We start from the raw sequence: 14,421 nt of genomic DNA on the forward strand, positions 1-14,421 counted from the left end.
CCTCCAAAAGTTCCGTTGCTGCTTCGATCGTCTATCGCCAGAGAAACCTGCTGATAACCATCGTTGCTGGTTTCATCTCCAAGGAGAGAGCTCCATTGGAGGTTTACGGTGAAACCCTCAACCCACGATTTCCATTTTATTCCTTTTTTTCCTTATTATCTGCCTATTTCCTAGAATACCCCTCCCTTTCTCCATTATTCCCCTTTTTGTCCCATATTTTTTTTATTTCCAATTAAACCTCTGCCCCACACGTAACGTGACACCCTTTTGTGGTTTAATTTGAACTTCCAAAAAAAGAAATTACAATTTTACCAAAAAAAAAGTTATTTATTATTATGCCCCTGCCCTTTAAGCCTCCAGTTATTTTCTATTCTACCATTATTCTTTGAGTGTTATTTTGTTAATCATCACCATGGTAGCCAATAGTGAAGTTGTTCAACAGCTGAATTCTTATAAAGGAAAAACTGATACAAAATTTGATGCTCTCACTAACATGGTCACGTCCCTAAAAACAATGGTAGAATCTATGCAAGTTTCCATGGGATCCATGCAAGTTTCTATTGACCATTTGGTGGCAGCAGATAAAGGAAAGAGTCCTATTCAATCTGGGGATTCTTCCAACACCACTCCACAGGATCCGTCAGTAACACTACCACCACCACCTCCACCACCATATGGGACTGGTAGACATGATGGAGCAGAAAGAGCAGCAAAATTGGATGTCCTTGATTTTTATAGAGACTAATAATCCAGAATTGTACCTTGACTGGATTCCCAGCTTAGATACATTCTTCAGATGGTACGGGTTGACTGAGGCTCGAAAGATCCTATTTGCAAAGGCCAAACTGAAAGGCACGGCCCGAGTCTGGTGGATCAAGCAACAACAACAGAACCAAACCCGAGGCATTGGTTTGGTCACTACTTGGGCTGAAATGTATAAAATCATGAATCGGCGATTCTTGCCTTCTGATTACAAGCAACGTATGCATCTCAGGTTTGCACAATTGAAACAAGAGAATTTGTCCGTTGAAGAGTATGCTGCTAGATTTTATTGTTTGAACACTTGTTCTGACTTTGAGTGGGATGAAAAAGTATTAGTGGCCCAATTTCGCAATGGTTTGCACCCTCAACTTAGTGCTATCCTTGCATCTAGTCGACTACCTACCATGGAAGACGCCGTATAAGTAGTATATCAGGTTGAGGAAAGTCTGAAACGCCCATACAACCGGAGAAATTTTGCAGATACTTTTTCTCGAGGTACTAGTTCCGTTTGGCAACAATCTCCTACCCAAGAGAGGTCATCTAGCAAACCATAGGCTAGTGCTACATCTATGGCCTCTTCACAACCTAGTCGGTCGTATTCTCCATAACATGTTTTTGAAATGTCATCTTCACGGCCTACTCGCCCATACTCACCCCCTCGGCGTGGTTTAGATAAACCTTCTGATTCTTCAAAATTTACAGTTCGGTGCTACTCATGCCATGGATTTGGACATATCAGTGCTCAATGTCCCAGCCGTTTGGTTGCTTTTATTGATAAGGATTCTCCTATACCATATATTTCCGAAGACCAACTTGGTTCTGACATAGTTGATTTAAGAGAAGAGCGTGCAACAGGTGAAGTCAATAACACTCTCAGTGACGAAGACCAACATCCTTTTTATGTCATTCATCATGTGTTGACCACTCAGAAGGCCACTGACAATGAAGATTGGCCCCGCAGTAGTATTTTTCAGACTCGTGTGAAGTGCAATGACCAGTTGCTAACCTTGGTCATTGATGGAGGTAGTTGCACTAATGGGTTCTCTGAAGACGCTGTTCGTAAGCTGGGATTGAATACAGAACCACATCCTAATCCTTACAAGGTTGCTTGGGTGAACAACACTAATCTCAAAATCACAGATAAGTGCTTGGTCACATATTCTATTGGTGGATTTAAGGATACAGTCCAATGTGATGTCCTCCCTCTGAAGGTGTGCCATATCCTTCTTGGTTGACCTTGGTTGTTTGATAAGAAAGTACAGCATTGTTGCTATGCCAATACCTATGCCTTCAAGCATGCCAACAAGACTATGAAGTTTCATCCTGCCAAAGATCTCCCTGAAATTAAGCTCAAGAAGATGGTGGGATCGTTCCTCATTCAGCGTATTCCTTCAGACTGTCTCCTCGGTCCTTTCCCTAACTCGACGGAGTCAAGTTCTTTTCAGAGGAGGAGAGTTGATGCAGATACGGCTGCCCTTGCTTGGTTGGACCAGCATGACCGGCTTTGGAAGCCAAGAGCCAAGAAGAACCGGTCCAGCCCAGGGTTTTGGTCCAACAAGGGTTGGAAATAAAATTAGTAGTTTACTTATTATTTTATTTCATGCTTTTATTTTCTAGACTTGAACGTAGGAGTAGGATTTATTTCCTTACTTTGGCTTCCTTTTTATAGTTGTTTCCTAGTTTAGGCTAGTTTCCATTTCAGTTAAGTTTCTAATTTCATGTTCCTATTTTCCTATATATTGGCTGTAATCGATTGAAGATTTAAAGAGTGATTTGATTATTGAATGAAGATGTTGAATCTGTGCACCAGTGAAGTGTGTGATTCTCCTCTTACCTCCTCTCTACTCTGATTTTCCCTTTCTTCCCTAAAGGTTCTCCATCAAAAGGTTGTCAACGTCTTTAGATCTAACCCATTAAAGGCAGCAATAGGGAGGCACCTGAATGTGACGGTAGATGAGAAAGGATTGCGTCAGGAGGCTGTTCAAGATAGCACACGAAGCCATGAAATTGTGTCGAGGGATATAACCTTTAAGCCAAATAATATTGCGCCAAAGGACAAGAGAAGCTTTAGATTTGGCAAAATCCCAGACTGAGGAAGAGTGGATCGAACCATTGGGGGAAGGAAGCCATGATATTTTGGCTTCTCTTCCTTGATGGCTGAGGGGAAGGGGAGGGAGGGAAGACCGGATGTCTACAAGGGGGGAGGGGGGAGGGGACCAAACACTTTTGGAGATAATGGAGGAGAAAGAGGCATCCCCTTACCCAATCCATAAGAGAATGATCCTGGGGCTGATGATAGAGAAGAGGATACCAAAAGGGTGCCATGTATCAAGCCAAAGGGAGTACACAAGGAAATCTTTGGCTGCTGGCCTGGGTACTCAATTCAAAGTACTATGATTGAGTGAGGAAATCTTTGGCTACTGGTATGAGTACACAACTCGAAGGACAACAATTGTTTGAGGAAATCCTTGACCATGGAGGTTTGGGTGCAAACCCAATGGACTGTGGTTGGTTGTTGTAAGGCTTGATACCTGCCATTTGAGAAAGGATCCTTATAGTGGAAAGGAAACCCTTAGTCCGTGGGACTTGGGTGGTGGATGTATTGGATTACAGAGATGGAATCTTATTTGCAGCAGCATTTTCATATGAAAGACTTGGGTGCCCTCAGATTTTCTTGGTATTAAAGTGTTTTGTAGTGGAAAAAGGACATCGTCTTCCACGGAGAAAATATATGTTGGATCTTTTGTTTGGGACTAGTATGCTTGCTTCCAAACTAGTTGATACACCTATGGAACTACACCAGAAAGTTGGGACAAATGATGCGAGTAACTTGATGATAAGAACCGGTATAAGAGATTAGTAGGGAAACTCATTTACCTTATTGTTACTAGACCAGACATCATTTGTTGTTGGGATTATTTGTCAGCTTGCAGTCACCTAAAAAGGCTCTCTAGGAGGCAGCATGTCGAATATTAAAATATGTTAAAGAGTGCTCCAAGAAAGTGGCTCATTTACTGACACAATTAGCGTATTGATGTAGTTGGATACTCTGATGTAGACTGGGCTGGTGTTGGCGGTGATAAGACGTCTACCATAGGTTATTGTATTTTCGTTGGTGGGAATCTTGTTACATGGAGAAGCAAGAAGCAAACAACTGTGGCTATGTCCAGTGTTGAGGCTGAGCATTCAGCCATGGCTCATACAGCAGCCTAGTTAAGGTGGTTGAACTCGTTACTTCAAGAGTTGGGGTTTCTAGTTACTAAACTTATAAAAATGTTATGTGATAATCAAGCTGCTATCTATATTGCCAGCAACTAGGTGTTTCACAAAAGAATCAAACTCATTGAAGTTGATTGTCACTTTGTGAGGGATGCAGTAATGAGAAAGCTGATTGCCACTCCGTTTGTCTTCTCTGATGATCAGTTGGGGGAAATGGGTGATCCATATGCTGCACCTTGAGGGGGGATGTTTAGATGTGGTATATGGTACCACAGTGCTATACTTCTGATACCTTGCGGGAATCTCCTTTTTTTTTTTGGTTGCTTTTATTGTTTAGTTTTACTGTCTAACGCAAGGACTGAAGGGTATTCTTGTGCTTGCGGCCTTGTAATCTGTTTTCCCTTATATAATATGATGAGAGGACTGCGAGAGGACTCCTGCTAGACTTGTACTGCTCTTTTCTCTTGCGGCAGTCTCTTCTGTCTCTTCTTCCTCTTCCCTCTTTTACATTGCTAGTTCTGGTTTCCTGTTTTAACATCATTTCGGTGGAGGCATGGGGAGACCAGAGAAGAATTAAGAACATGCATCTGGCATTTATGTGTACTAATATAATTTATTATCATATTCCCTTAGTTAATGCCTCCGACTAAAAATAATTGTAATTAAAGTTGATTCCTTGACCAGTATAGGATTAACTCTCAGAATAGCCTGAAACCCGATGATTGAGGTGTAGACCTCAAAACAAGGGATGTAACGTGAGCCTTAAACAACTGTTCTATAAGCCTTTACTGTTGAGGGATAGGAAAATGGCTTGCCTTCCATCACCTTTAAAAATATCGGTTCTGTTACTCTTATTTATGAGATCAAACAAAATTTCCTTTTTCATGTTAAAATGTGGCTTTATTCGTCTAATAAGGTCTCTTATTTAGGATCCATTGAGTGGTGGAATGGTGGGTGTAATCCCCTGCCTGTGCATGGAAAAACTGCTAGCCATTGGTAAACCATCCTGATAGTTTAACTAGGGCTACTTTAGGTTTAGTGTGAACATGAAGCATCCAATGTTCTTTTCATAGTTGCTGAAATGTTTGCATGCTCTGAAGGTTGACAAGCTGAAAATAGAAGACATCAATAATGTGGCCCACGTCTTGTTTCAACAAACCAGTGGAACCCTTCGAATTCATCCTGGTTATTGTTTGAATTGTGGTTCTCAACGTGATCTGGAATCTTCACACGCCACAGTCAAGCAAGCTCGTATTTATGTCAAGAGGTATAGTGCCTTTCTCTATGTATTGCGTTAGAATAGGTAATTTATTCAAGTGTACCTTTGACACACATCGTATGCCTTTCTGGTGTTGCTTTAAAAACTCCATTGTCTCATTTTTTATGCTTAATGGAAACAAATAACCCTTTTTGGCTTGTTATTGCTCCTCCACAGTTTCCTATCTTTGGTTGGTCTAACATGTAAATTCTGAGTTGAGTTCTGGTCTATATTTTCATTTAGCTTATCTCTAGGATTTTAGGGTCAAATTTTATAGTCAACTGTGTATACAGACTGTACACACATTCATATTCATTTGTGCAATTATTTATTCATGTGTACAGGTAAGCATGCTATGTCTTTATTTGTGTTTGCATTTCTTCTTTTTTGAATATGATAATGCTCATAATAAAATTTAAAATTCTTCTCTTAACAGATTGCGGGATGCAATAGATTCGAAGCAGGTTTCAATAAATGCACTCTCGGATGTTTTGCGATCTCTTGATCTGTTGAGATCAACAATACATTCATACAACAAGGAGATTGCAGAGGTGAGTGAAACCCAAGCTATAATTAACCAATTTTGTATCAAAACAACTCCTGAAAATGAATTTAGATTCAATGAAACTTTGGAAAAATGGAAGATCAGAAGAGGAAAATGGAGTATTATTTTTTACCAACTTAGCTATCCTTCATGTAACCAACAGAAATGGTTCATGAGGTGATTACAACAGATACTTACAAATGCTGTAATGATAGTAACAGTACCACTACCAGCAGCAATGGTAATGTCATTAAACAACTATAGGGAGTTACTCCATTGAAATAAAGAAAAGAGGGGTTTTTTTTTTTTTTTTTTTGGGGGGGGGTGGAGAAAAATGACAATTCCTACCCGATATTGTTTGCTATTCCAGGCAGAGGACATTATTGCAGAGGCATTTTGTTCGCTTGGAGAATTTCAAGCTGCCATTGACCACTGCAAAGCATCAATTGAGGTATAAATTTTGTTAAGAATGTGAGTAGATGTGTAGTTCTATTTTGCCGTTGTATACCTTTATATATATTAGATTGTAGTTAGGAGAGTACCTTCTGCCCATACGAAAACCATTATTCATTGTGTGATATCCTTCCTTAGTATCCCAGTTTCAACATGCTTAAAATTACTTTATGGTGCTACTAGTAGTCATAGTTGAACATGACCAAATATCTGCCAGAATCATAGTTGTCACGGCGCCAAGGCGAGCCAAGGCGCTGGAGGGCTGTCTAAGCGCTTAGGCGAGAAGGTGCCCGCCTTACGGCGAATACGGCGCCGAAAAAGACGTTACTATTTTTTTAATATATCTATAATATCTAGTACAACTGTATAACAATGATATACTTAATTTTAAATTGCTTGTAAAAAATCAAGCCTTTAAGTTATATCAAAATACAAGAAGCACGACTTTAAGCAACATCAAGGGAAAAAAGTACACACTTTAAGCAACATCAAGAGACAAGAATCAACATTCAACATGAAATTCATATCAATGCAAATTGCAAAGTGATATATTTTCTAACATGAGAATACACAACAAAAAATAAAAAAATTATTCATAAAAAAAAAGCTATAAATTAAACAAAAGGCATAAGTGCATAACAACATAATGCGGGGCCGAGTGGCCCCACGAAAACCAACCCGATTGGATGTGGGCCCACTTAAAGGATTTAAGCAATTTAGGCCTAAGATTAAGTGGCAAAACAGTAAATTTGCTGATGTTTACAATTGGGTGGCAATCCTGTAAATAGATTGAAATTCATAAGGTGGGATGGCACTTTTGTAATTAACCAGAAGTTTCTAATAAGGAGTGGCAGAATTGTAAATCTAAGAAACTTCCAATTAGAAGTAGCAAAGTAGCATAGATGGGTTTAAAGGGTATTCTGGGAAACAAAGTTAAAATAACGGCACAAGGTATTAAAGACTTAGGGAGAGGGTATTATGGGAAAAACAGAATATAAGGGCTAAAAGTAAACCCACGATTCTTTATTTTGGGGTTGTCTTCAACCTCCAGCCAAGAAGATGGAGGATGAAGATCTGAAAGTGGGAAAACCCCCTCAATATTGCTCAGATGAGTCTGAAATTTCAGGGAGAGATACCAAATTCCTAAAGCTCCTGATTGTGAGCAACCATAGGGTCGAACCACTAGTGATTGCAAGATCTGGGGCTGCTGAAAACAGAACTGGCGGTGGAACTTAGGTTAAGGTCTGCAATCTAGTTTTCATCTCAAGATGGAAGGAATTTTCAAGCAAAGTTTCCCATTGTTCAAGTCGACCTTGGCAGTCGAAACAAACCCCTTGAAATCCCAGGCCAGATCGATGCCCACTTGAGAGTCTAAAGCAATTCTTAAAGATTGCTTTTATCACCAGTTACAGGGAAGGGAAAACAGAACCGTGAAGAAGGAAAGGAAAAGAGGAAGAAAGAGAAGAAGGGGCAGGGGGAGTTATCGCACAGCAGAAGGGGGAAGGGGATTCTTGCTGAGGAGGAGGAGGAGGGAAGGGTAGGCAGATAGAGAGATCGCAGGGAATATAAGAAGAAGAAGAAGAAGAATAAAAAGAAATAAAGAGGGAAATAAGAAAGACAGCAGAGGAGGGGAGATAGAGGGAGACCGCAGGGAAGAGAGAAGGGGAAGAAGAAGGGGGGGTGTTGGGGGGAAGAGAAGCAGGCATGCCGGCTTTCAATCTTAATTTTTTATTCCATGATCAACTATCTTCCCATGAATTACATGTCCAATATATAATAAAATAAAATTAAAAACCTTCTAATTAAAAATAAAAACTAAGATAGAAATAAAATCTCCTACACCCAAGCTAACAAAATAAGGAAACAACTAAGGACTCAAATAGGGAACAAATATTCTCAAATAAAAATAAAATCCTAAATATTCTATTAAACTTAGAATCCAAATTAGTAACTTGTAACCCAAATTGGATCTGGGTCTTGATCCGGGTTCTGGAGCAGGCTTGGGTCGATCCATCGGAGTGCTGCTACATCACAACATATAATTCCTAATGAAATATTATAAATAATATAATATTTAACTATTTAAGTAAGTAGTTAGATATACTTACCTCTATGATGCCCAAAACGAGATCCACAAAGTCCATCATAGACCATTAGTCCATGAACCATGATATTTTAATGTTTAACCCCCTGTCAATCAATACATATAAGTTAGTGATACTAAAACACTAAGCAACAAGAGAAACCTTGTTCCTTAATATATGAGTCATGACTTATGATAGGTGATAGGCTATGTGTTCCAATCCTACCTGGGGAGAATTAAAAACACCTAATGGAAATTAAGAAACATAAAAATAAACCAAAATGCTAAACTTTAGTAAGCTTTAAAGTATAAATTTTCAAACAACAAAATAAACCATCAAGCTAAACTTTGTTCTTGTTTAACCATAATCAAGCTAACAAATCAACATCTAATTCTTCTCCCTCCTGTTGTTGATTCATAGAATCAGTTGGCCCATCACCAAAGTCTTCTTCAATATCTTCATCATCACACACCACATCGTGGACCTCTTCTTCAACTTCATCATGTGATGATTCCTCAATAGTGGCCCTTCCCCTACCACGACGTGTGTAGCAAATATTGGCTGCACTTGTTGATCCTTGAGCCCTCCTAGGTAAATTACGACCCCCCACCTATGTAGATGCACCAATTGCTCTATCAACATCTCCCCATGTGAGGTCGTCTCCAGGATGGACTAAATCTCCATCTTCTTGATCCCCTGTTATCCATTCACTACTCCAATTCATTTCATCAAGAATTAATGGATCACAATTGCTGCCTTTTTCCCTTCTTTCTTGGAACCTTGAATGAAGCCGACGATTGTATTGGATATAGACTAGATCATTCAAGCGCTGATGTTCTAGTCTATTCCTCTTCTTGGTGTGAATCTGAATCCATAAATACTCTTTATTTAAGTCAAGAAATAGATGTAAAAAGTATAATTACAAACTAATATTTAAAAAATACGTACAAAATCAAATGTGCTCCAATTGCGCTCACAACCGGAAGCGGAGCAACAAAGGCCTAATATGCGTATTGCATATTGTTGAAGCGTAGGGGCCAAAGATCCATGTGTTTCCCACCAAGAGACTATATACAAGGAAAAAATTAGATACACATATTGTTAAATACTTATTAAAATTAAAAAAAAAAAATACTTAGTACTTACTAGGATCCAATGCTCCTTCACCGGCTTTCCGTTGTTTAATAGCCAAACTCCTTGAAAAGCTACCTTCACATTTTCTGTACATTTGAGACTCACGTATGATCTTGTCTTGCACAGCTAAGTCGGGCACCATTCTTTCAATAACTGTCATGAATGCATCTTGTATTTTACATGATTTTTCCCTATTTTTTTAATTATTAATCTATTTGTCATATTTTTTTAAAATTAAAATAAATATTTTTCGGCTGGAAAAAAATTTCAATCCAAGAGTCAAAGATCAGCCAATGGTGAATAACATATATATAATTGCATTCCATCAAAGCTATATTAAACATCATTTTTTCCATTTTATGTTGATGAAAAATGTATTTTTTAAACCAGGAAAAAAAATTATGAACCGAGAAAAAATTTCGACTCCGTAAGGTCATAGATCGGCCTCTAGTGTCTAACATATAAAACAATTTATCCCTAACCAACATGTTTATGTGACTACTTCAAAAAAAATGGTTTTGGGGAAAGTGGTTTACCTTTCCAAAGCTTGGAAATGTGTAGATATTCAACTGATCTTCAATTGAATAGATGTGATGATGTGGCAAAAAACTTGGCAATGCACTGATTTTGTGAAGTTACAGTCAAGTTGGAGTCGAAATTTAGACTCCTCACGAAATGATGTATAAATAGCATGTGGGTTGTAACATTTCTGCGAGATACCGAAATGTTACATGAAATTTCGGTGAGATACCAAAATTTTGACCGAAACATTATACTTTTTTCATTTTGTAAGCCGTTTAGTCTTGGTAAAAAGAAAAAAAAAAGGCCGAAATTTCCGAGATATCAGCAATATCTCGGCTGAGATTTCGAACCATGCATACTGCACATCTCTAGATTGATATGAACGAGATCAGTCGGTCCTTTGGTGATATCTTCAAAGGACAACAGCCTAAAAATATACAAATTAGTAAGTCATTGATATTTATAGTTATTGAGTGTAACCTCTCTAGAACAGACTGTCAAACTACTTTCTAGACATGGAAGTTTTATTCATTTTTGTTCCTGAACTGGAAGTCATCTGGACAAGTCATTTTTAGTTTGACCACTAAATAGTTTATTTTGATGCATTAACGGACACTTGCATGGCACAGGCACACAGCATCAAAAGACCCAAATTTGGCATTAACTATTCAGAAGTCTTTAAATTTACAAAACCATTCTTTAGCCTTGACCCTGTGCGATGTACCAAATGATCAAGAAGATAACTACCAGGCAAACACAAAGGTGGAGACAACTCCTAGATTTTAAGTTTACCAAAAGTTTAAAATTTGGCCAACAAGAAAATATAAGAACACTTCTGTGAATCTAGTTTTTCTTCTCCATATGTAAGCCAAGAGAAGAATTCTGTAGCAGCACACAAAAAGCATCTAAGTTAAGAAGATAGCCCAAAAGAGAAAGAGATACACGATAGCTTTGCATCATCAATTACAATTTAGATGGAAAAAAATGCAGGACTAGACCAATGGAACAGATAGATCATAATATACAGCTTAAGCTAGCATACCTGGACAAATCTATACAAGCCAAGAATTGACATAAGATCTGCCCCCACTAACTTCAGCCCAAAATCAACATGTGGCTGCAAGAAATGACAAACAATTAGAGAGAGAGAGAGAGAGAGAGAGAGAGAGAGAGAGAGTGGACACTGTATGGTCAACTTTTGGTTTAATTTGAGCAAACCATGTTAAATGGCTCCCATAAACAGGAGGCAGCTGAGGAGATTCTTAGCAGGTCCACTGTAGGGTTATGGTCATACTTTTGGTTTAAGTTGACAAAACTATGTTAAATGGCACCCAGAAACAGGAACCAGCTGGGTTAGTTAGAGCTCATAGGATTCCTATTTTTTGATGTTCCAAATTTCTGTATCAAGTCTGGAGGGGTACTTCAATTACAATTGATTTGTTTGAGACAAGTCTTAATTTTATACCCCCCCATCCAGCCACCCCACTTTAACTAGGGTAGGTGGAAGGGGGAAAGCCCCAATGTGCCCCTGCGGCACTTATTCTTACATAAACCTTTGAAAGATGTGATATTTTCATGAACAGCGAAAGATGGTGAGAAAGTACTAAAGGTTCCAGTAAGTTTATTTTCTTCTATTTTAATTATAAATTCCATGCACTTAATTTACTTCACCTCCAATTTAGAACCAAATAACACAGACACTAAAACTGAAAACAGCCCATCACTCCATGACCTTCATTTCATCAATTGTTCAGGTATACGCCTTTCCTAAATTAGGCTGCTACAAGTGCCTTGACAAAACTTGGATGTTCACCCTCGGACTCCCACGGACAGTATATTCCAGTTCCCTAAAATCCTAAAAACTTGAAAACCCCCTTACTTCCAGTAAAATATTTTCCTTCGAAGCTTAATTTTCTATTTCTGAACTCCTATCGTTTCCACAGACCTAAGACTAATTCTTCCACCCAACCAGCTATAAACCCTATTAAGCCCCCTATTTCTTCTGAATTCCTTCAATCCGTTATCCAAGTTCTGAAGCCCTAACAATAGCATAGAACCTCTTGTCCATAAAATTATGTATCAGCAGCAACCCAACAATCCATTTTAAACAAATTATATTGGGCAGTAAGAGAAGGTCAGATTAACTGAGAAGAATAGACTCAGAGAGATACCCCGTTCTATCTTTAACAGCTATCAAGGTCAGAAAAAATAAATACTGGATGTTAGAATTGATTTAATAAAATGACAAACCTTCTCCATGAGCGACATAAAAATTTTCGCAAAACAAGGAAAGGTTGGAACCAATGGCTTCAGGGTGATACGTGGTGAGGCAATGATTTGCAAATCCACCGCCTAAAAAATCCACTAGCAAAACCATTAATCAGTAGAAGCATATAAAAACAAAATCTCTTATGATGAGGCTTTAAACCACTAGTAGATTTCTTCCAATTCCATCCAGCTCTTTATGGTAAATTTTAACTGAATCTTATTCATAAACAATCTTTTTTTTTATTTTTTTTTTTTGGGGGGGGGGTTTGGGGAGGCACCTGCACAGTTGCTTTCAATCCGAATGCTTTAACAGCAACAGTGACATTAGGATCGCCAGCCCACTTTAGGGATGGCTCCATAATTAATTCCTTCTCACCAGTATCATAGACCTTCATACCTGAAGAAAATTACATCACAAAATATGAAATCAATGTCAGAAAATTCCACAAAAATATAAAAAATATATTAATATAAAACCACAAACAAAGAAAAGATCAAGTAAAAAAAATAATAATATAATAATGTAAACAAATATATCCCCTCCCCCACCCTAATTTTTCAGAAGGCATAAAAGAACTCAAAGAAGGTAGTTTTCACTTACAACTCGCTAAATACTATGAAGATAAACCAGCATATGACTCTGAAATCACGTCAGGTGAAACAGTGGCTAAACTGAGATTTTTCAGAATTGTACTCAAGGAAGGAATCTTGAAAATTGTGGGAAGATCAGGTATTAACTCATAACAGCAGCATAAGAGAGCACCAGCAAAGCAGAATGAAATTGTAAATGCGAATAAAAGAACAGTAGAATGTAAACAAAATAAATAGGGTGAGAGATTAGAAGATCTATTGAAGTTCTTTCATCATTTGGAAGGCCTTATGGAAGAAGTTTGAAGGTTGTAAAGATCGATGAAGAAGCAGGAAGACCTCCCACATCTACCGCTAGCCTCCCCTTGCTTTTCTGGTTTCTCCTTCACCTAGCGACATTTGGGAATGAGGTTGGGCTAGTTAGTCTCACCCAAGGGTTATCCTTCAACCCCCCATGCCCTTGGTCATTGAAGAGATGAGTTGGTGGAGCACAACGCATTCTCCTCCAGGCTGCCAGGTACTGCTAGATTCCTCTTTTTGCCCTATTTTTATTCAAAATACTTTGTGTGGTGAGTTTGGTTGCTATTGGTTGGTGACTTACATCATTTGGAACTTATATGTTGTCATGGAATAAAACTACAATGCGAAGGTTGTATGTGAGTTGGTAATGAGAAGGAATTATTTGTCTAGAGAAGAAAGGGTAAGAAGACCTGCCAAGAGTTTTGTATCCACATCCTGAGATCCATCTTCCTCAGTCAGATAATGCTTTTTCCCTTCCTTTTGAGTTAGATCTTCCCATTGCTATTCGAAAGGGAAAGATAGTTTGTACTAATCCCATATCCCAACTTGTTTCCTATGATGCTATCTCTCCTAAAGGTTTTGCCTTTTCTGTTGCTCTCCTCCATTCCCATTACCCAAGAATGTCACTAAGGCCATGTTTGACCCAAAGTGGAAGCAACCTATATCTGAAGAAATGATGGCTCTTGAAAAAAAAATCGTACTTGGAAGTAAGTTGACCTTCCGGGGGGAGAGTTCCACTTGGATGTTGATAGGTCTACACAGTCAAGTACCGATCAGATGGTGTTGTTGAGAGATATAAGGTCAGGTTAGTGGCCAAAAGGTACAGCCAGGTGCATGGGATTGACAATCACGAGACATCTGCTTCTGTGGCTAAACATGAAATTGGGAATATTTTGGTCTTCTTGGAAAACTCCAGTATCTTGGTAATCCACGAAAATTGGGGATATTTTGGTCATTTCAGAGAAAATGGGAAATTCTTTTGTCATTTTGGCAAGAATGCAAGATTGGGGATTTTGGTGATTTTGAGAAAATTAACTGATCTCTGAACTGCAATCACAAGGTCAGCCACCCAAAAGAAACCTGGCATAGATACAAAACCAAAAAATATTAGCAATAACTTACACCCCCTCCCTAATACCCCCCCCCCCCCCCCCCCCCCACCCCTTTCTTCCTCCCCACTTTAGAAGTATGACAACTTGTAACACCCATGCCCTTGTATTCATGTTACATAGGATAACTACAGACAAAATACAGCAACTAAGTTAGATATCAAATGTTAATCAACAAGG

The 14,421-nt window shown here is 38.6% G+C and overlaps 2 protein-coding genes and 1 pseudogene across 12 annotated transcripts in view; 1 reads left to right on the forward strand and 2 right to left on the reverse strand.

The window, feature by feature from the left end:
- LOC122071808 (histone-lysine N-methyltransferase SMYD3) overlaps positions 1 to 14,421 on the forward strand; it is a 126,939-nt gene that overhangs the window by 50,807 nt on the left and 61,711 nt on the right. For 9 of the 11 annotated variants that reach the window (XR_006138286.1, XM_042636224.1, XM_042636226.1 and 6 more), the window contains 3 exons: positions 5,082 to 5,248; positions 5,676 to 5,790; positions 6,154 to 6,234. Coding sequence is in view for 10 of the 11 variants with exons in the window: in XM_042636224.1 (XP_042492158.1) it covers positions 5,082 to 5,248; positions 5,676 to 5,790; positions 6,154 to 6,234 (363 nt within the window). In the remaining variant the exon portion in view is untranslated. Of the gene's footprint in view, positions 1 to 5,081; positions 5,249 to 5,675; positions 5,791 to 6,153; positions 6,239 to 14,421 lie in introns of those variants that run through there. The other 2 variants (XM_042636230.1, XM_042636229.1) reach the window with 2 other exon arrangements.
- Positions 8,395 to 14,421, reverse strand: part of LOC122071809 — an 18,640-nt pseudogene continuing 12,613 nt past the window's right edge.
- LOC122071810 lies at positions 8,457 to 11,012 on the reverse strand. The gene is made up of 3 exons (XM_042636231.1): positions 9,467 to 11,012; positions 9,269 to 9,387; positions 8,457 to 9,185 (listed from the first exon to the last, which is right to left on the reverse strand). The coding sequence occupies exons 1-3, from the start codon at positions 9,612 to 9,614 to the stop codon at positions 8,931 to 8,933; spliced, it is 522 nt and encodes a 173-aa protein (XP_042492165.1). The 5' UTR covers positions 9,615 to 11,012; the 3' UTR covers positions 8,457 to 8,930.

This window comes from Macadamia integrifolia, unplaced genomic scaffold (assembly GCF_013358625.1).
Source record: "Macadamia integrifolia cultivar HAES 741 unplaced genomic scaffold, SCU_Mint_v3 scaffold_9A, whole genome shotgun sequence".
NCBI classification, from domain to species: domain Eukaryota; kingdom Viridiplantae; phylum Streptophyta; class Magnoliopsida; order Proteales; family Proteaceae; genus Macadamia; species Macadamia integrifolia.